The following is a 21,009-nucleotide window of genomic DNA, read 5'->3' as shown; positions in this document are numbered from 1 at the left end:
CTTCTGGACCCCATCCTCCTTTAACGGGGCTCCCACGCATCCTTCCAGCGCTCGGCACCAGCCGAGCCTGAGGACGGGTCCTCTCAGGAGCCCAGTGACACAGGCAGTTGTGGGAGGAGCCAGCTCTCAGGCGGCCCATGTCCCTGCAGGCTGTGGAAGACCGGCCTGTTCTGAGGTTCCTGGGGGGGGGGTCCCCTGGGAAACCAGGTCAGAGCTGAGGTCAGAGGATGGTGGCCTGAGGCCGAGAGGGGTCCCCTGCACTGGTGTGTGTGTGTGTGTGTGAGAGAGAGAGAGAAAGAGCCTGAGTGACGGACAGAACCTGTTGAGCCCGGGCCCCGGTCCCTGCGTGGCGCGGAGGTAGATGAACAGGGGCGGTGATGCGCTGGTGACCCAGGGACGAGGAGCTGGCTCCTTCAGCTGTCCTGAGGAGGGCACCAAGGAGTTCTCCAGCGGGACCAGGAAGAGAGTCACATCCCAGCTCCACCCCATCCTTCTTGGATGACCTCAGACAAATGACTTGATCTCCGTCAGCTGTGAGATGGGCCCGCGCCCACCTGCTTTTGGGGGTGGAAGTAGGGTTCCGTAAAGTGCCTGCGGCCTGGCCCGGCGCATAGTAGGTGCTTAACGAATATCCCGTTGTTTTCCTTCCTCCTCAAAGGGCCAGAGCTGAGAAGCTGGACGAGTGACGGAGGCCACGTGGTGGGAGGGTGTGCTGAGTTTTGGGGGACACCTGGGGTCCTGGATCTGTGTCAAGGGGAAAGGGAAGCTTGGGTCCCATGTTTTGGGGACCTTCCCGAGAGAAGGGAGGCGGGAGAAGAGGCAGCAAGGAGTGGCGCTGTTGTGCTCCAGCCTCGGGGCGGGGGTGGGGGGCATGTCACTTCACCTCTGGGCGGCTGGGATCCTTGCGGGGAGACTCTGTGGGACCATGGGTCTAGCGCATACCGTGGCTCTTGGGAGACGGCGGGTGCTCAGTGCATGTTAGCTGCTCCCTTCCGCGGGTTTCTCCCGTCCTGGGAGGAGGGGGCCCCATGTTGAGCAGAGAAAAGGGAGTTGCTGACCTTGAGGTGAGGGTGGGTGAGGCGGGGGCCCTGATGGCCTCCTTGTGCCTGGTCCTCCATCAACCTGCCACCAGCCAGGCCCCCTGGAATGGCCTAGAACTTTTGGGAGACCAGGGAGGTGCCTTTGCTTCTTTCCGCCTCCATTTCCCACAATCACTGGTGCCTCTTACATTAGATCTTAGATAGGCCCTTCCTCCCTCCCTCCCGTCTCCCTCCCTCCCTCCCTCCTGTTTCCCTCCCCTTCCCCCCCTCCCCCCCCCCCCCCCCCCCCTCCATCCCTCCTTCCTTTCATCTATTTTCCTCTCCCCCGCTTATTTACCAATCCCATCCATCCATTCGCCCATCCACCCGCCCATCCGCCTTCTCTCCAGTCCCCCGTCCCCACACTGGGTCACAGATGGCCTCCCCTGTTATAGTTAAGAGTCATCAGTGATTTCCAGATTTTCACCTGGGAACCTTGTATTTTTGGAAGATTGGGTTTGCTAAACTGCTGAGTAAATTAAGTACTATCCAATTTATTTCCTCATTTTAAAATGTCAGTCAGAGCTCCCTGCGGGTGGGTGATATGTGAGTCTGAGACTCCCCAACACCAGCCAAAGGATCTAGAAGCTTCTGTAGCCCTGCGTTGCCCAGAGCCCGTTTGCCCCGCTCTGGAGACATCCAGAGACCCCTGGCCCATGTGGCTCCTGAGGTGACCTGAGGCCGGCTCCTGGGGCTCCTGGGGCTGTGGGTCAGCAGGGCCTCTGCTCTGGGGAGCTCCACAGTAGAGGGAGGGAGTGACCTTTTGTCCTGCTCTGCAGAGGGGCTTTCTGTTCCTCATTGTTAAGCCGTGACAGGGCTGTGGTTGGTTTTTTTTTTTTTTTTTTTTTTTTCCTGTCCAAAGGATAAACAGGCCTGGAGATTGCTCAAGGGAGGGCTGACCTCCTCTGCCTGCTGCCAGCCCCTGGGCCCTGGAATCACACACAGCAGCAGGAGAAAGTGTAGGGAAGGGTGTTCATAACAAGATTCTGACCGGAAAAGGCCCAGGAGGGGAGGCCTCCAGGCAGTGGCCTGGGGGCTGTGGGGTCCTGCTGCCTGTCTTTGTCCAGGAACCCTTGGCCTGTGGGTGGAGAGAGAGCACAGGCTTGGCCAGGGTAGGGCCCTTTCCCATCAGGCCTTTTGGACCCTGACAGGAAATTCTCCTGCCCCAGCCAGGGCTGGCCTCCCAGGGCCGCCCCTGAGGCTGAGGGTTTTTCTCTGCCAGTTGGAGCTGCGCTGGCCCGGTGCTTCTCAGCGCCATGTGAGTGAGGGGCTTTCCTAGTCACCGCTGAGGGTCCCGGTGGGGATGAAGCCCACGGTGTGCTGGGCCGGGTCCCCGACGCCTGTGCTAGCCACCCTGCAGGGCGGGGGGCTGCAAGAGAAGGGTGTGCAGCCCTCCCTGCCCTTGGGACAGACAGCTGCCTCTGGGGGTCTCAGCCAGAGGGAGAGACAAGGCCCCTTCCCTTCGGGAAGCCACACAGCTGCAGCCCGCAAGGAAGGCCCATCTGGGGGCCACGGGGGACAGTCAGGCCCTCCGCTATGCTTGGTACACAGTTGAATGGTGTGTATAAAGGGAGCTGCAGAAGGTATGATTTCTCTGGTTTAGGGGCTCCCCTAGCCTTTGATCTCTGGGTCTCCCTCTGTGCCCCCCGCCAGGTCATCTTGCTCTGTCCGGGGGTGCCAGATAATCGGGTATGTTCAGCAGCAGAGCATCAGAATCGCTTGGGGTTGGGGGTTCTCTTTCTTTCTCTCTTTCTGTTACAGTGCAGTTTCCTGGGCCCACTCCCTGAGCATCTGTCCCGTTGGTTGGGGTGGGGGTCCTTAGGAACATCATTAGGGCAGGCCCCCCAGATGTTTTGGACACTGACAGTGAGCCTCACCCCCAACTGTGAGGAGCCCTGATAAGGGGCCTTGCTCCCTTCCCCTTTTGTCCAGCCTGCTCCAGGCCAAACGGGGAAGGAAGAAGGACTCGGACTGAACGTGTGTATGTGTGTGCGCACGCACGTGCATGCAAGCTTGAACGTGTGTGTGTGTGTGTGTGTGCGCGCGCGCGTGCGTGCATGCATGCAAGCTTGTAGTCCAGATGGGAGTGGAAGTCACTTTTTTAGGTTCTGTGTTGTGCAGAATGGTTCCCACTTCCCTTGCTAGCCAGTGTCTTTCCCAGCCTCACTAGAAGGGGTTTGGCACTGGCCCTGGGATGGAGGGTGGGCTTCAGGGCCAGGCCAGCGTGATGGTTGCACCCCCTCTTTATGCTTCGTGGCTGTGGTGCTGGAATGGATCCCTCGAGGAATGACATTGTAATGAAGCCCACTGCTTCATTACCCCTGAACACCTACTACATGCCAGGCTCCAGAGTAGTAACAAAGAGTTACACCCAACCCACAGGCTCGGAGCACACCCAGCTAGTGGGGGCCCAGCCCTGTGTGCCAGGAGCCCTGAAGGAGGAGGTCGGGATTCTGGGTCCGAGTGATGATTCAGGGTGGCGTGTGGGCTGAGAAGGCTTCAAGGGGGGGGCTGCTGTCAGAAGACATATGTGGAATTTTGTCTGAGGGAGGGTGAAGCTGTTCCAGGTGGAGGAGGCAGTTGGGGCAAAGGCGTGTGGGCAGGAAGAGCCACAGATCACTCTGTCGCAGGGAACCCCAGCCCCAGGGGTCATCTCTGCCCCCACCCCCATGACTTCCAGCTGTTGGCCCTGAGCTGTTGGCAGCAGGGCCTGGTCAAGGCTCTGGCAGTCCTGACTCCTAGGCAGTGCGTGTGTGTAGGGGAAGGCCAAGGCCGCTTCCCTGCAGCCTGACCCCCCGGGCGGGGGGGGTCTCTGGAGCATGAACTGTATACAGTGGCGGTCCTGCAGGGAGGCCGGGGCCCTTACCAGTCAATACCGAGGGCGGCTGGGGGCTGGGCACTCTGCAGGTACAAGAGGACCTGAGTTGGGGGGGGGCGATGGCATCCACTGCCTACAGCACCTGGAGCACTTGGATCAGCACCTGGTACCCCATAAGTGCTCAGGTCATGGTCATGTTATTATTGTCATCAACCAGCATTCATCTACTGAGCCCCGATGCTGTGTGGGCCCTGTGTTGGAGTCTGAGGTCCAGAGATGATGAGGCTGTTATTTCTGTCCCCTGTGTCACAGATGTTTGTGGCGCATGCGTGTATGTGGGGGCACATGTGCGTGTACGTGTGCACACGTGTGCAGGTGCACATGCACCCCCCCCACCCCACTTTAGCATAATGAGCTGATTGTCCGAAGGGGCCATATCCAGCGTTCAGAGAGAGCCCAGAGGGGGAGGAACCTGACACAGCTTGGGGGAGTCAGGGAGGGCTTCCCAGAGGAGGCAGCACTCAGCTGGAAGCACCAAGGGGGTGATTTCCAGGTGCAGGAGGGAGTAGGAGGCATCCTAGGCAGAGAGCCACTTTGTGCTGAGCACCGTGGTCCTCTGTGACTGAAGCCACTGCCCTCTGGCAGCTCTGGCACCCCACCTCTGTCCCCTGGAGTGTTTGAGGGGCTAGCCCGATGCTCGGGCCAGCTGGCTCGGTGCCACCACCTGCATACATGCGTGTGCCCACAAGGGAGGGACAAGAGGCAGTAAAAGAAGGTGGGGACTCTCCTGTCTACCTTCCCCTCAAAGGGGAGAAGCCCCCACAACAGGAGAGCACCAGAGGGAGAGGGCGAAACACTCGCGGCCACAGGACCCCCATCCTGAGGTGTTAGGGGTGACAGGATCCAGGGGTGGCTGTGCTCATGGCTGTCCTTCCCTTCCCTCTTCAGGTTGCGTCGCTCCCCTATGCTCCGGAGCCTGGAAGCACATGCCGGCTCAGAGAGTACTTCGACCAGAGGGCCAAGATGTGCTGCAGCATGTGTCCGCCGGGTGAGGGGCAGCCTGGGACCCTGACTCCTGGACGCCTGGGGCCCTGGGGGCTGGCGCCTTGCAGGGAGTGTGTTTGGGGGGGGGGGCTTGGAGCAGGGTAGGGTCATGGCCCTCAGTTCGAACTGAATTCCTTCTAGTTCCATGAATTGGCCCCGTGCTGCCCTTTCGCCTCAGGGCCTTGGCACATTCTGTTCCCTCATCCTGGCCTAATTCCCAACTCCCTTCCCCAGGTTAACTCCTACTTTTCCTGTAGAGCTCAGCTTAGACGTACCCCTCCTCCAGGAAGCCTGCTCACACTGCCTGGTCAGATCTGGCCCCTCCTTTCAGCTCCCACTGGCCCCTGGATATCCCCCATGGCAGCTACTCTTCACCCTGTGGTCATGGCCTGGTTCCTCTTTTGTCAGCTCCACCGTGTGCTCCTCTGGGACAGGGACTGTGGGCTTGCTCTCCACTGAATCTCCAGCGCCTGGCAGAGTGCCTGGCACATAGTGGGTGTTCAGTACATATATGACCGAATCAGCGCGTGCTTACCCATTTCACGGAGGGTGGGCCTGAGGCCTAACCCCAGTTGGGAAAGCTGAGTGGCTCAACTCCTGGTGTCATCCATCTACTCGTTTGTTGATACATGCATTCCTATACTATTTATAAAGCGCCATCTAAGTGTCAGGCACTGTTCTGAGTACTGGGAGTACGACAGAGAGCAGAGCAGACAAAATCCTCACCCTCGTGGATTTTGCATCTAATAGAGACACAGGCAAAGAAGCCAACAGAGGAAATAGATGTGTGGTCCTATCAGAGAGTAAATGCTGTGAAGGAAACAGGGCAGGGCAAAGCCAATGGAGACAGATGGAGCAGGACATGTGGTCTGGTACGGGGTGGTCAGGGAGGGCCTTTCTGAAGAGCTGACACTTGGGCGGAGACATGTAGGAGGTGAGGGAGTGGGTTATACAAATATACAGGGAATAGCCTGCCGGGTTGGAGAAACAGCAAGTGCAAAGGCCCTGAGGTGGGAGCCTATACGGTGAACCTGAGGAACAGTGAGGCCAGTGTGTGGCCCAGAGAGAGTAAGTTAGCAGGGGCCATGGTAAGAGCTTAGATTTTATTCTACAGACGCTAGGAAGCCATTGGAGGGCCCTTGAGCCGTTAGCCTGAGGTGTGGGCAGGCACACGTGTACCTGTCATCTCCCACAGCCATTTTAAGAGACCTCACAAGTGACTCTCTTTCTGCTAACTGGCAAGGTCTCTGTAAGAAGTTACTGGATGAGCACAGCAGTGAATATGGCAGGATAGGGCTCAAGGCTCAAGAGAGAAATTCCTTAAAGGTTTGCTTTGGTGTTCTCCCATCTCCTGGCATACCTTCTCTTCAGACCCACAAGAGTCCCATGTCCTCATCCTTGATGAGAAACCAGGGACCACATTCCTAGTTGTCCTGCCAGTTCACACCCCCAGGTGGAGAATTTTAGCCAACTGTAAAGAAGAAAGGAGTTAGCAAACCAGTTTTCACTAAAGTGTGATTGACTAGCAACAGGCAGTTCCAGTGGTAGAATCCCAGGCATCTGGGAAGAGCAGAGGAAAAGGCATTTTAAGAGCGTCAGGGCTGTGGTGATGAAGTGACGGCTAGGAGCCTGCAAGATGTGAGATGGCTCGGTGAAGGACTTGGAACGCTTTCAAAGAGCCTTCCCACCCGGGCTTCAGGACGCTGGGGCTCTGCGGGGTGGTGGGTGAGCCCCTGACCTCTGGCCCTTGCTTTCTCAGGCTCCCATGCACGATCGTTCTGCACCAAGACCTCAGATACCGTGTGTGCCCGCTGTGAGAACAGCACATACACCCAGCTCTGGAACTGGGTTCCCGAGTGCTTGAGCTGTGGCTCCCGCTGCAGCACTGGTGAGTGGGCTCAGAGAGCGGCCTGGGCCCTGGAACCTTCCCCTGGCCGCTGTGCAGCCCATCCCCTCCAGCTGAACACTGGCTCGGATTACCCCAGGCCAGTTTTCTTCATGCCCCAGAGCATGGGGCTGTACGGTAGCCCTTCCCTGTTTACCAGTGCCATTTTCGTTCCTTTTTTTTTTTTTTTTTAAGATTTAATTTATTTATTTGAGAGAGAGAGACAGTGAGCAGTGGGGGAGGGACAGGGAGAGGGAGAAGCAGGCTCCCCACTGAGCAGGGAGCCCTATGCGGGGCTCGATCCCAGGACCCCTGGGATCATGACCTGAGCGGAAGGCAGATGCTTCACCGACTGAGCCACCCAGGCGCCCTGCCAATGGCATTTTCATCCTCTGTCTCACCAAATCCTCTCCAACAGCCCCATGGGGCAGGTAGGCCAAGGGCCGCAGGGGGAGAACTGTGCCCATTTTAGAGCTGAGTAAGCCGTGCCTCGGAGAGCAGGTGCACTTGCTCACGCCATCATGGAGATGGAGCCAGACCACAGGTCTTGGGACCGTGCGGCCGGTGTTCTTTCTGCCCCCAGCTGGGGGGATGCGGGGCCGGCGGAGGCAGGGATGACCCTGGGCTACCCTCTGGCTCTTGTAGACCAAGTGGAGACTCAAGCCTGCACTCGGGAGCAGAACCGGGTCTGCACCTGCAAGCCGGGCTGGTACTGCACACTGAGGAGGCAGGACGGCTGCCGGCTGTGCACGCCGCTGCGCAGGTGCCGCCCGGGCTTCGGCATGGCCAAACCAGGTATGGGGCCAGGGCCAGCAGTCCTCGGGGACCCCCGTGGGCCTCTCCTTCATGGGTGTCAACCTGTCAGCCCCACCTGGGAACATGGACAGTGGTGGCCAGGTGCTTGCCACCCATCCAGCTGGCCACCCCTACCCCTTCCGTTCTTTCCGTCAGCACGCCAGGTCAGGCGCCTACTCCGTGCTAGGCCTTGAGGGGCCCAGAGAGGGATCAGATTAAGCCCGAAGTTCCTGGAAAATCAGGTGGTGCCCCAGAAGATGAACCCACGTGATCCTGGAGACCAGGAAGTCACTAGAATTGGTTCAAGAACAAAGTGCCCAGCTGTGTGTGTGCGTGTGTGTGCGTGCATGAGCGCACGTGTCCATATGCTCATGTGCACGTGTGCATGCTCACGAGTGTGTTTTAAGGGGCAGAAGGTGCAGACAGAGGTCCGTAGGCCCCTCAGGCTTCTCCTAGGGCTCCCGCGCCAAGGCCCGCCTGTTCTACTAAGAGTTACAGTTGGTGACGGGTTCCGATTTTTCCCTGAAGGAACTGCAACGTCAGATGTGGTGTGCACGCCCTGTGCCCCAGGAACGTTCTCCAGTACAACATCATCCACAGACACTTGCAGGCCCCACCGGATGTGAGTGGCTGAGTCTTGGGTTCTGGAGGAGCAGGGAGGGCTGTCCCTGGGGGACTGTGGTCTAGTGCACAGAGCGGCCATGCCATGGGACCTGAAATCCACCCCCTTCACTGCCTTGGGTTGAGGCACTGGGGAGCCTTATTTGCTGCCGGGATGGCTCTATCCCATAGTGGGCGGGTCCCAGCACAGCCAGCAGGTGTATGGTAGCCTGGCCCCGGAAGTCAGCACTGGGTTGGGGGCATGGGCACTGGGCGGGGGGGACAGAGACGGGCCATTCTGAGGGGGGATGTGGCACAAATTCTCTCTCCCGCATCCTGGGTGCTGGGACTTCTTACCCACCCTCCTGGCTCCCCATGAGCGAGCCCAACCACGCCGAGCCCTTCTGGCCTCTGTTGTCCCCTGACCAAACCTCCTCCACCCCCAGCTGTAGTTCTGTGGCCACCCCTGGCAACGCCAGCATGGATGCAGTCTGCACTTCTGTGACCCCCACCCTGGGAACGGCCCCACGCCCAGCCTCCACATCCCAGCCAGGGCCCACGCAGTTCCAGCGTGGGGAGCCAACTCCAGGGCCCAGCACGGCTCCCAGCACCTCCGTTCTGTTCCCGATGGTTCCAAGCCCCCCCACTGAAGGGCTCAGCACAGGTGACATCTCTCTTCCCATTGGTAAGTCCCAGGAGGGCTCGTTCAGCCTCTCTACTCTCAGAGTTTTACTGAGCGCCCACTGAGGGCCGGACCCTGTCCTCTGTCCTGGGAGGCGGGTGCTGGTGAGACCTGTCTTCTGCCAAGACGTGGTGCTGTCACTAAGAACCGCTGGGTGAGAGAGGTGGGGTCAGCATTTTATCTGCAAGAGGAGATGATCTCCTGGTTGCCATTTCTGATGAACTCATTAGCCGATGAGCTGGGCCAGGTCACCTCATGGGTTTCCCTTCTGGGGTTAGGACTCCATCAGACCACAGATCTCAAAGTGGTGACCCGGGGGCTGAATGTGGCAGACGGACATGTTTTGTCTGGTATGTAGTTTTTAGCTTGTTGGTCTTGTAATTGAATTTGAGAGCCTCTGGACTGGGCTTGCCCCTCCTGTGGCAACCCAGACATCTTTGGTCATGGACTTGGCTGCCTGGCCCCTGATATGTTTGGGTTTGTTTTCTGCAGTTGCTTTGAGCTTCTCTTTTTCCTTCCAGGACTGATTGTAGGTGTGACAGCCTTGGGTCTGCTGATAATAGGGCTGGTGAACTGTGTCATCATGACCCAGAAAAAGAGTAAGTTTTCATTCCTTCCTCTTTCATGCATTCATCCATTTGCTCTGGAAGCTTTTCTGGGGCTCTTCCTGTGAGTCCAGCACCGGGCACAGCCTTGTGGGGGGACAGAGCTGGATACTGGCAGTCCCTGTTCCGTGGGAGCTCAGAGCCGGGGGCAGAAGGCATGGCCACTAACTTACCTACTAAGAGGCAAGATGTCATCAGAGCAATCCAAGGGGGTGGCAGTCTGGGATTCTTGCCTGGAAATCCTGAAGCAGGTGGTGGTGTCGGAGCTGAGTCAGATTTCCGTGGGTAGACACGTGCAGGACAGAGAAGGCAAGCTAAGGAGAGGCCATGGCATGAGCAAAGAGGGGGACGCTGGACAACAGTTGGGCATGGTGGAGGGGAATGGGACAGGGTTGGGTCAGCTGGGGAGCTGGGAAGGGGGGCTTCTGTGTACCTTGTCTGGTGGGTGATTGCTGCCGCCCAGGGCTGGGCCTAATCTGAACGGTTCTGCTTGGGCCCCATGCTGCCCTCCTTGTCAGAGCAGGTGTGACCTGAGGAAGCCACTCTCCCTGACTTGTCTGTCCCCTCTCTCTTCTTCACAGAGAAGCCCTTCTGCCTACAAGGAGAAGCCAAAGTGGTAAGTGTCCCTCTGCCTCCCCCTCCTCCCTTGCTCTCCTTCCTGGTGGGCCGTGTTATTCCCACGGGAAGCCGTGAATTCTGAAGGTTGGTCTGCCCAGTGTGAGGCGGTGTGCTGCCCTGGGGGGCTGAGGGAAGGTCAGCCAGTCTGTCCTTGGGGGTGAGGCAGCCCTCCCTGGGCTAAATGAGAGGGTGAGTGTGAAGTGCCCCATCAGAGAGCAGGGGGTCAGTGGTGTCGGCACCAAGCACCTGCTCATGGACCCCTGTTGTGACGTTGGGCAGATGAGAAATTACTCACGATGCTTGTCTCCTCACCATTAGAAGGGGACAGTGTCTGCTTAGCCCCACGTGAGGGCTGTGCTGTTCACTCGGTGGCGACAGTTCTCAGCGTCTCCCTGAGGCCTCACAGAGCTCTTCCTCATGGAGCCGTGCGGGGGGTACCCTGGTGTTCCACAGAGGGTCTGGGAGGGGTCGTCTGTGGGGTTGAGAGGGAGGCTGGGGGTTGGGGCCCTGCGTCCTGCTCTCTGCTTCGACCAAAGCAGCTCACCTTTGATCTTTTTTTAATAAAACGGGGTCTGTGAGGGACTTTTGTTAGAACACTGGCGTGGTAGCTCATCAGTTTCTCCTCAGGAAGGCATGCATTTGATTGCAAGTGACTTAAAGCAAAGGGGCTTTATTTTTCTCATGTCCCAGAGAGTCCGGGGGTTGTCAGCTGCTGGAACCGTTCATTTGCATCCCTCTGTGAGGCCAGCAGGACCCCAGGCTCTGCCCCCTTCTGCGTGTCGGCTTCTGTTCTCTTGCTTGCGGCCTTACCTCGTGAGATCGTGGGCCCCACTCTGTATGTAACCTCCGGGTTTGAGGCCGAAAGAAGAGGGGAATGTGGCCAGGCCGGCGAGGGTGCCTTTTATCAGGAAGTCAGACTCTGTCCCCGAAGCCCTGGGTGGGCTTCTCCTTCTGTCTCACTGGCCAGAGCCGGGTCATGGGACCACCCCTGGCTACCTTCCCAGCCTCTGAGGTGGAGGAGGGGAGGGACAGGGCCTGGGAATGGGTGCTGGATGGGCCAGTACACCATGTCTGCTGTAACTTCTACCTGGTTGGCAGGGCAGAATTTTTGCCCAGTTTACAGATGAGGAAACATTATGAGGAACTCCCTCCATGTCCCCAGTCCTGCTTGGGCAAGGTTTCTCAACTTCAGCCATTTTGATATATGGGGCCAGATAATTCTTTGTCATGGGGGCAGGGGGGACTGTCCTGCGTACTGGGGGTTTTCAGCAGTATCACTAGCCTCTCCCCACGAGATGCCCGTAGCATCGGTTCTCAGGAGTGACAACCAAAAATGTCTCCAGATATTGCTAAGTGTCCCCGGGAGACCAGAATCCCCCCCGATCGAGAACCACCATGCTGGGGAAAAGCTCAGCCCTTGGTGGCCCAGTGCCCAAGGTTTACACAGGGAGTCGGACTGGGTAGGGACCAGAGACTGATCTCAGCTCCTGCTGTTGCTGGCAGGAAAAGAGGTGCAGAGAGGGAACGTGACTTGTCCGAGGTCACATAGCAGCGTGTCTCTGGACTCCTGGCCCGCCTGCCCTGTGTTGTCGCAGACAAACACACTGGCCTGGAAGTGCAGACTGTTTCTCCGCCACCCCCCACCCTGGAGTACAAACGCCACACCTTCCTTTCTTCTGGCTTCAGTTCAGGGGTGCTGACAGTGGCTGCCTGGTGGGGTTCCACCCAGCCTCCCTGCTGCTGCAGTGTCTGTCCCGACCAAGTGTTTCCCAACACTCGATGCAGCAGAGGTGTCTCAGGCGTGGCCAGTGGCCTCCATTTCCCCTTTCTGTCCACTGAGTTTCCTGTTCACCGAGTGTAACTCGATTATTTGTTGAGTGTGGTTGAGGATAGAGCCCAGTGGTGTGCTGGTAACTGGCTCTCCGGGCAGCTAAAAAAAAAACCCCAAAATCAAAAATGCAGACTCTGATTTGTGGTGTTTGCTCACACCATCGTGCACATTCCCACCATGGCCGGTTCCGAGCCCCTGAGAGCTCACTCACTGCTTAGCTGGGCGATTACTCACTGCTTAGCCGGGAGCTCCCTCACTGCACTTAACTGCTTGGCCGGGTGCTCACTCACTGCTAAGCCGGGAGCCAGCACGGGAGCCACACCAGGCCTTTCGCCTGCGCCCAGCCGCTGAGTGCTCACACAGCCCCGTGAGGGAAGCGCTACCACCGATCCCATGTTACTGGTGAGGAGACAGACTCGGGGCGGTTCAGTGACCCGTGTAAGGTTAGATACCTGGGTGAGTGGCCGAGCCTGGGTTGGGAGCTCAGTGGGAATCTTCAGGCTCTGCCCATTTCCTGCCATGCCGTTCGGCCAAGGCCGACTTTCAGCCTCCAGCAGGGCCTGCCCCCCACAGCCAGGGCCTCCTCCCCAGGGCTGGAGCCTGACCAGGCCGCCCCCATGCTTAGCCCCATCTTCCTTGGCTGTCGCTGCGAGGAGGCTGCCTGGTCAGGCTCCAGCCCTGGGGCCGCCGGGGTGGAGAGAGTGGAGACCCAGTGCCTCCTGCCCCCTCCTGCTGCAGAGGTAAACCCCAAGGCATGGCGGGACAGTGACTTCCCTTCGTCTGGAAGAGGCCGGCATACCCACACATGTGAGCTCGCCCGCAGTCACTCCACGGACGCACTGCTGCGTGGGCTCACGTTTGTGAGGCGCGCCGAGCGTGTGCCAGGCACAGTTCTGAGCATTGCTGAGTCTCAGAGCCAGGCTACGACTCGGGCAGTAGGATTATTGCCCCAGTTGTCTTGCCGAGGATATTTGGGCTCAGAGGAGTTAGGTAACTTTCCCAAGGTCACGCAGCTAATGAGCGTGGCCTGAGACACCAGCCTGGGAGGGCTTCTCTTCACCAGTCCTAGCACGCACAGTAACTGCACCACTCACAGATACGCACCCCCCTGCAGACAGGTTCGTGGGCACACTTCACACCCCCACCCGCACCCCTGTACATACAGATGTGTGGGCCTCATGAGCACACGCGCACAGAGACAGACATGGAAACTGGGAATCTGGAGGACCCAGCTGGTGGCTCTGCCAGTGTCTTAGCTTCTGCCCGTGGTGGGGCTGGGCTGTGATGGGGGCTGGCTGGCTGGAATCCTGTTTTTTTTTGAGTGAGCCTCCTCAGTACTCCCCTCCCAGCCCAAGCAGCAGAACTCAGGATGCATCTTCCCCACTCAGAGCCTACTTGAACTTTGCAACTTGTGGCTTTGGGGGAAGGAGGCGGACTGTGACCTTTGGGGGTTTCTGTTCTGTCCAGCCCTACCCACAAGCAGAGGAGCAGGCTACTGGTCCCAAAAGCCCCTTCTTTGGGGGTAGTGAGAGATGACATTTGGATGCTCCTCCTGTCCCACCTTCTCCTGCCTGTCCAAGCTTGGAGCAGGGGTCGGAGTGCCATCCAATGGCCAAAGGGTCAGCCTGAACTTGAAATGCCCTCCATCCCTCCAAAAGCTGGGGACCATAAACCAGGGAGGCAGGACGCCGTGAGAAGGCAGCATCTCTGCTATGCTGATCTGGGCTTATTGTGCCTCTACCACAGACCAGACCAGCCGTGTGATAGGGGGCTGGGGACTCACCCTCCCTGGGACTGGGTGGCCTCAAGGGACAGCTTGTAAAAAAGATCCTTCGCTCCTGATGACAGTGGGCCGGCCTCAGGGAATTGAGGGCTGGGGCAGGCTCATTTGTGGAAGAAGCCATCATAGGCGGGGCTGGGGGCTGGGGGCCTGCGGTGACTGGCCAGAGCACACTTGGAATTGTTGCTCCCTGGGGAGCAGGAGTGAGGCCAAGGGGTCACAGCCTTTCCTGGGGAGGGGGCCGACATGCCCCATCCCTATAGCAAAGGCCTGCTGTCTTGACCCTCACCTCCCCCTTCTGTTCTAGGCCACCTCCCCCCAGCCCTTCATTTGCCTTGGTTCCCATCCCAGCCGGGACCCTCATGTCCTGCGCAGGCCAGAGGCCAAGGGCAGCAAATGAGAACGTGGGCCCTTCTGTCTCCTTTTTCATGGAACAAACCCACCAGTGTGTGGTGCTTACTCTGGAACAGGCATTGTTCTGAGCACTTGACAAACATTCAGCCATTTAATCTTTACAACAACCCTAGGAGGTAGGTTTTTAGTGCTCCCCTGATAGAGGAAAGAAAGGAGGCACAGAAAGGTTAGGTACCTTGTCCAAGGTCACACAGCTAAGTCAGCGATGGAGTCATGATTTGTACCCACATGGCCTTGTGGGTCCAAAGCCCATGCTCTCGGCTGCTAGGCTGGGCCACATCACCCTGTGCTGATGAGGTGGCCTTAGGAAAGTTACTCGCCTTCTCTGGGCCTCTGTTTCCTGATGCAAAATGAGGATGAAAGGCCTGCCCCCCCACCCAGGACTATTTGGTGAACAGGGCCACACGGCCCCCACCCTCTTAGGGCTCACACTCGGGTAGACCAGCCAGAAGCTAGTCACAGAAATCATGCAGAATCTCACCGTCCTGAAAGCACCGAGTGTGGGGAGAACGGGCAGGCGCGGGCAGGAGCGCGGTGTAAACCACAGCGCTGATGTCACGGGGTGCACATGGTGCGAGAAGGAAGGGAGAGGAAACAGGCCGACCGGCTGACCGCTCTCCGTTCTCTCCTGCCCCTCCAGCCTCACCGGCCTGCTGATAAGGCCCGAGGCACCCCGGGCCCCGAGCAACAGCACCTGCTGACCACCGCCCCCAGCTCCAGCAGCAGCTCCCTGGAGAGCTCAGCCGGCACTGCAGACAAGAGCGCGCCTGCCAGGATCCAGCCGCCGGCAGCAGGTGCGGAGAAGGCCAGTGGGTCCGGGGAGGCCCGGGCCAGCTCCAGCAGCTCAGGTGAGAGGCGGGAGCCCACCTGGCTTCCTTCCCCCTGCTTTCTGTTTCTTCCTGGTTTCTGTCTTGGCTGGCGCCTCCCAGGTCTCCCCTGCAGGGCCAGGCCTGAGCTCCCAGCAGGGCATCGGAACGGCTGGGTGACTACCCAGCCTCGTCTCCCTGCTCCTCCTCGGGTGTAACACGGAGCCACAAACCTCTTTCACGGAGCCACAAACCTCTTTCATTTCTCTGAACCCACCAAATCCTGCCCACCTTTGCCCATGAGGGTTCTGTCCCCAGGAACACCCTTCCTTCCAGACAATCCCAGCTTGTCATTTGAGTCCCCGATATCCAGGAAGGGAGTTTTCCTGTATGTTATAATATACAAATATATAATAATATTATCACACAGTGATGTATAATGATATATATTATATAACACATATACAATATGTATATTTTGTATATAATGTTATGTAAATTATTACATAATATTAAGTATTATAACAGTCTCATATTAAGATCTATTATATTTTACAGATGAGGACACTGGGAGGCCCAGAGAGGTTGAAGAGTTTGTTCAAGGGCACATATAGCTCGTAAACAGAAGAGCCAGGAACACCCCCTGGGCTCTCAGGCTCCAGAGCCCTGGGGTGGAAAGCTGGATGAATAAATGGGTGTCTTCAGGGCTCCACTCACTGTGGCCCGTTGCCCAGTCCCTTTGGGCCTGAGGTGTCAGGATTGTGGGGACCTCGTGGGTTCTGGAGAAGCCGAGGCCCCATTTACACAGAATGCATTTTGCCCTGGGCCTGGTCTGTGACGGGGTCACCCGTGGTGAGAAGCTTCAGTGCCCACATTGGAGGGAGGGCCTGCCGGGGTCCCCCCCAGAAAGCCTGAGGCTCCTTTGGGTATATCTTGTAGTGACAGGCTCCTTAACTCAGCCTCAGCTTGCTCGTCTGGAGATGAGCATGGGCTCTCCTTGGCAGGGCTACAACATCTTTTCCTACCTGTCACCTGCTTCTAGGACTGCTCCCTCCCCGACTGCCACCTGCACTGAGGTGCCCCGCCTCTGTGTCCCCCGCTGTAGCCCGCCCTCATCATTCTGATATCTTGGTGTCCCCACCCCAGTCTGAGAGCTCCCCCAGGAAGGGACGTAACCCGGGGTCCTAAACCTTTGTTGAATGAGTGAACAGAACTCCAGATATAAACTCTTGGTCTTTGTCCATCTCTGGGGTTCATCTTTCTGCTTTTGTAGCCACATCTCTTCCACGGTCATGCTGGTGCGCCTTATTCCTTGGCCCAGACGTGGACCCTCGACCGTGGCTGCCCACCCCTTCCACCCTCCGCCCCCTGCTGTCTGTCCCCCCCCCGACTCTCTGGTGTCACCTCTGCTCTTCCCCTCTCTCCTCCCACCCCAACTCCTCCCTCTACTGTGGCAACACATGGCTGTGCCCCCTCGTGGTCCCCCATCCACCCCCGCAGTGTCTCATTCACCATGTGCAAAGGCCACGGTGACTGAGTGACATTTGGGTGCCGTCGGGGCTCGGCGTGGTGGAAATTTCCTTCTGGCCCCGTGAGTTCAGCCCTCCCTCCCTCGGCCTCTTTGGGGCCGTTCTGAGCAGAGCAGCTCGCTGGCTCCATCCTGGTTTCAGGCTTCCCTGGAGTTGGAAACAAACGTCCAGCCCTCCCCGTGCACCCCAGATGCCACGCATGTTTGGGTACCGGGCAAGTCCCCCAGTGACAGCAGGAGCAGCTCTCCCTCTTGGAGGGGCTAGCGTGCATCCAAGACCCTTACACTTAGCTCCTCGGCTCACCCAGCATTCAGTCCCTCACCAACTAGTTAGGAAACGCAGGTGCCTGCTGGGCCGGGTGGGAAGGTGGGCATGAACCCACCCCAGGCATCCTGGCCTCAGCGATGAGGCCAATCCACCACCCACCCCATTCTGGAATCCCAGATTTATGAAATCGGCAGCCCTGCACGGAGGAAACAGAGTTGCTGCAAATGAAGACAACGTCACGGTCAATGTTTCATCTCCATAAGGGAGCAATTTCCAAACCCTTTGATGTTGACTTGGTGGCCAGCAGATAAGGGGCCGCTGACGGAGGAGTCCGGCCTTTTCCTGGTTGGTCCGGCCAGGGCTGCCGAGTCTTCCTGCAGCTACCGGAAGGGAACTCCTCCTGGTTGCTTGACCATTGTTTTGTAACGTACACTTCCTGTCCCCGCTCACTTCTCTTGATTCTTTGCGGGGAGTGTGTGTGGTCCTCCAAGAACCTTCACCTGCTTTATGTAACTGGCTCCTCCCATCTGTGGGGTGAATTGAGCTAGAAATTATTTGACAGATGAGGAAACGGACCTGTGAAGGTTAAGTGACTTGCCCGAGGTTACCCAGCAGAGCTGGGCTAGAACCATGGCCTCGACCGAGGCTCTCGGGCCAGTCCTCCTCTTAACCCTTTGGTCTTTTTTTTTTTTTTTTTAAGATTTTATTTATTCATTTGAGACACAGAGATACAGAGAGAGAGAGAGAGCATGAGCAGGGGGGAGAGGCAGAGGGAGAAGCAGGCTCCCCGCTGAGCAGGGAGCCCGATGTGGGGCTCGATCCCAGGACCCTGGGATCATGACCTGAGCCGAAGGCAGACGCTTAACCATCTGCGCCACCCAGGCGCCCTGACCCTTTTGTCTCAATGTGTCTCTTGGGCAGCAGACAGACCAGGAAGACCTCCTCCACTCCAGGACCCCCCCCAACCCCCACTGACTGCCCTCCCCCATCTTCTGTTCAGCAGAGCCTTCTGGTAGCCACGGGACCCAGGTCAACGTCACCTGCATCGTGAATGTGTGCAGTGGTTCCGACCACGGTGCTCAGTGTGCCTCCCAGGCCAACTACACGACGGGGGACGTGGACGCCAGCCCCTCCAGCTCCCCAGATGACGAGCAGGTCCCCTTCTCCAAGGAAGAATGCCCTTTTCAGTCCCAGCCAGGGGCTCCAGAGACTCTTTTGGAGACCCCAGAGGACAAGCCCCTGCCCCTTGGTGTGCCTGACGCTGGAATGAAGTCCAGTTAGCCAGACTGGCATGAGTCGTGTCTCAGCCGAGGTGGGCTGTTCCTTGGTCCTTCCAGGCTCCCCACCCCGCAGGACTCTGGCTCTTTCTGAGCCGCGTTCCTTTCGTGGCGCCCACAGCCTCAGCCTTTCTCATCTGCTGGCAGAAGGGCGAGGTGGGGAGAAAGGTGGAGAACTGCTCTTGTCACGGTGTGTCAGAAGGCTAGCTGGACTCGGCCATCTGGCCGGCCTGGAACCAGCCCCTGCCGCTCTGAGAGCCGCCCCCCAGCTGGCCCTGTGAGCCCTTATTTTGTTTCTGATCCCTGGGCTCTACCCAGCTCTGGCTTCCTGGGAGGCCCCAGCACCCTGCCTTCCAGCGGGGCCTGCTGGGGAGGAGGGACGCTGCGTGAGTCATCCACGGAGAAGGGGCAGTGGAGGAAGGGGCAGTGCTTGGACCTGAATGCTGAGGCTACAGGATGGTCCCAGCGGGAGCTGGGCTGGGGTGGGCGGTGTCATTGATCAGATGGTTCTGTGCAGGGATGGGGCGACGATGGCAGCAGGGGACCGGGGCCCCCCCCCCCCCCCGTTGACTAGCTAGTACCACCTCCAGATCCATTCCTACCAGCCTCACCTCTTGCACAATGGTGGGAAAACCAGTGGTCCCAGCCAGCAACCTGTGTGAGTCCTGTAGTCCGGGCAAGACAGCAAACCTCTAGCCGAAAATCTGCCAACTTGAATGCGGGGCAATTAAAAAACAAAACAAAACGAAAAAAAAAACACCACGCAGGTAAACAAGCCAACAAAACGACAAAGCCAAACTCAAAAAAAAGAGTGCGCTGTTCTCTGCTTTTGACCTTCACTCCCAATTCACCTACAGCTCGGGCCCCTCCTCCCTCCCTCCGGGTTTGGGGTGGCTTTGGGGTGGTGTTGCGAGGCCACACCTCCTGTCAGGGCATTTCAGGAACTGGGGATGACTGAGGCCTCCAGCCATCTCTCCTCCTACCTCAGCCTGGACCTTCCTCTGCCTCCCGAGGAGGTGCTCCTCTTTCACCCCTCCACCCCCTGCCTGGAGTCCCAGGCCCCAGGGAAACCACGGGGCCACTTGGGTATTGTGCCTGCCTCGATCTCAAGTGGACGTGGGATGCTGAGAGCCAGTCTCGTGTCCGTGTGTCTGCCGTGTGCTGCTGGTCTGTGTAGCCATGTTGCTGGATTGAATGGCCTGCCCGAGGCAGCTGGAATCAGCAGTTTTGTCAAAGGATTCTTTTCCATTGAAGAGTCAGTCCACTTCCCCCAAACGCATGCCCAGAGTCCTGCAGAGCATGGACGCGTGCGGCCTGGACCAGCTTCTGGAAGGAAGAGGGGACTCCTGGAGAAGCCAGTTGGGTCCTAGGTACTTGGATCCCTTGCTGAAAAAGTCCACTGGACTTGGACCTTGGCAGCTGAACTTTTAGAGGGTAGGAGAGTCCAGCCTTTACCATGAAGAGAAAGTAAAAGCTTCCCCGAAATCAGGATTCCCTTGGGAGTCAGGGTGTCCCACTGCCTGGACTGGCGGGGGGGGGGGGGGTCTCTGCCCGCAGTCTCCGCCCACGTTGGTCGCCGTGTGGCGATGCAGCGTGTCTGCCCCCTGGTGGACCGCCCTGGGAGGACCTCGGCCTCACTGCTCTTTCCCAGGGCCGTTCTGAATTGGAAGGAGGCCCTTTCTGGATGTGGCCTCGGTTCCCAGGCTTGTGTTGATCCCAAGACAGAGTTTGTACTGTATATACTGGACAGCATTCCTGCTTCTAAATAAATCTTTCATTTGTTTTACACATTGACTCTTGCCTCTGGGTTTGGGTCTGAGCTGGGGTCTGTCCGTGGTCCTACTTGCCGGCCACCAAATGTGTAAGGGGGAGATGGAGTCTTGGCCACTGGACTGGCTGGCTGGTGCTGTCCCTGGACTCCAGAAGCTCCCCAGAAGCACAGCTGCGCTTGCTGAGAGCCTGGCCACTCCCGCAGGCCCGGAATCACCCAGCTGGCCTCTGACTATGCCCTCATCACAGGCCCTGTGACTCAGTGTCATCGGCTCTTGGGGTGAACTGGGGTCTCTGCAGATCTGCTTGTTCACATGCAGCCCCCATCCTCACTTAGGGGAGTGAGACTCTGGCCTCCAGGAGCCTCCAGTCTGGTGACACCTACGAGGCCCATCACAGCGTACTCAGAGGAGCGTGGGGCTGGGGGGGCAGCTCCGGGAGTACGGGGGAGGGCCCCGCGGGCACAGCCAGGGGATGGTTCCGGATGTGAGGAGCAGTTTTGCAGAACGATTGCAGGCAAAGTGAATTCATGTAGAGGCCAGGAGGGGAGAGAGGCCCTGGCCCTTAAATTCACTAAGCCAGCCCCTGGGTCAGTCACCCTTTTTCCTGGGTCACTCATGGTCACTCCCTCAGCACTACCCTCTTCATTCTTGGTGGTCTCCTGGACCCCCTCTCCTCCCATCGCCCTGCCCTCTACCCTACCCATTCCCTAGAGCAGGCTCGGCAAACTGCCGGTACAGAGCCACGTAGTATGTATGTTAGACTTGGGCGCTCTTGCGGTCTCTATGACATCTACCCAACTCTGCTGCTCCAGCAGGACACAGACACAGACAATACATCAACGAATGAGGGTCTGGAGTGTTTTCCACACCACCCGGCAATTCCCCAGTTCTCCGTAGACACCGATGAGACACCCTGCAAAATGCACTCCATTCGGACGCTCTCTACCTGGTGGGAGCACCGGACCCCGCAGGTGAGGGGCTCAGTCCCACAAGCCCGCCCTCCACTTCAGACGCCAGTCACCGGTCCAAGTGGTCCCCTGTGCTTCTGACGGATAGGCTGTAAATCAGAGGTTCCCATGACCCCCCTCCTTGGGTTCAGTTAGTTTGCTAGAGCAGCCCACAGAACTCAGGAGACCAGTTTACTCACTAGATTACCAGTTTCTTACAAAGGCTGTAACTCGGACTCAGGAACAGCCAGCTGGAAGGG

The 21,009-nt window shown here is 58.2% G+C and overlaps 1 protein-coding gene across 1 annotated transcript in view; it reads left to right on the top strand.

Annotated features, from left to right (window-relative positions):
* TNFRSF1B (TNF receptor superfamily member 1B) overlaps positions 1 to 19,816 on the top strand; it is a 32,639-nt gene extending 12,823 nt beyond the window's left edge. Inside the window, exons 2-10 of the mRNA XM_025855740.2 lie at positions 4,846 to 4,945; positions 6,701 to 6,829; positions 7,472 to 7,621; positions 8,150 to 8,243; positions 8,668 to 8,906; positions 9,425 to 9,502; positions 10,090 to 10,124; positions 14,792 to 14,999; positions 17,754 to 19,816. Of these exons, the coding sequence (XP_025711525.1) occupies positions 4,846 to 4,945; positions 6,701 to 6,829; positions 7,472 to 7,621; positions 8,150 to 8,243; positions 8,668 to 8,906; positions 9,425 to 9,502; positions 10,090 to 10,124; positions 14,792 to 14,999; positions 17,754 to 18,034 (1,314 nt within the window). The 3' untranslated portion in view covers positions 18,035 to 19,816. The remainder of the gene's footprint in view (positions 1 to 4,845; positions 4,946 to 6,700; positions 6,830 to 7,471; positions 7,622 to 8,149; positions 8,244 to 8,667; positions 8,907 to 9,424; positions 9,503 to 10,089; positions 10,125 to 14,791; positions 15,000 to 17,753) is intronic.
* Positions 19,817 to 21,009: the final 1,193 nt, after the last annotated feature.

The sequence above is a fragment of the Callorhinus ursinus genome, unplaced genomic scaffold, assembly GCF_003265705.2.
Source record: "Callorhinus ursinus isolate GAN/ISIS: 27379988/994484 unplaced genomic scaffold, GSC_fseal_2.0 scaffold18, whole genome shotgun sequence".
NCBI lineage: Eukaryota > Metazoa > Chordata > Mammalia > Carnivora > Otariidae > Callorhinus > Callorhinus ursinus.
The sequence above is the reverse complement of the archived record's forward strand: the minus strand, read 5'-3'. Positions and strand labels throughout refer to the sequence as shown.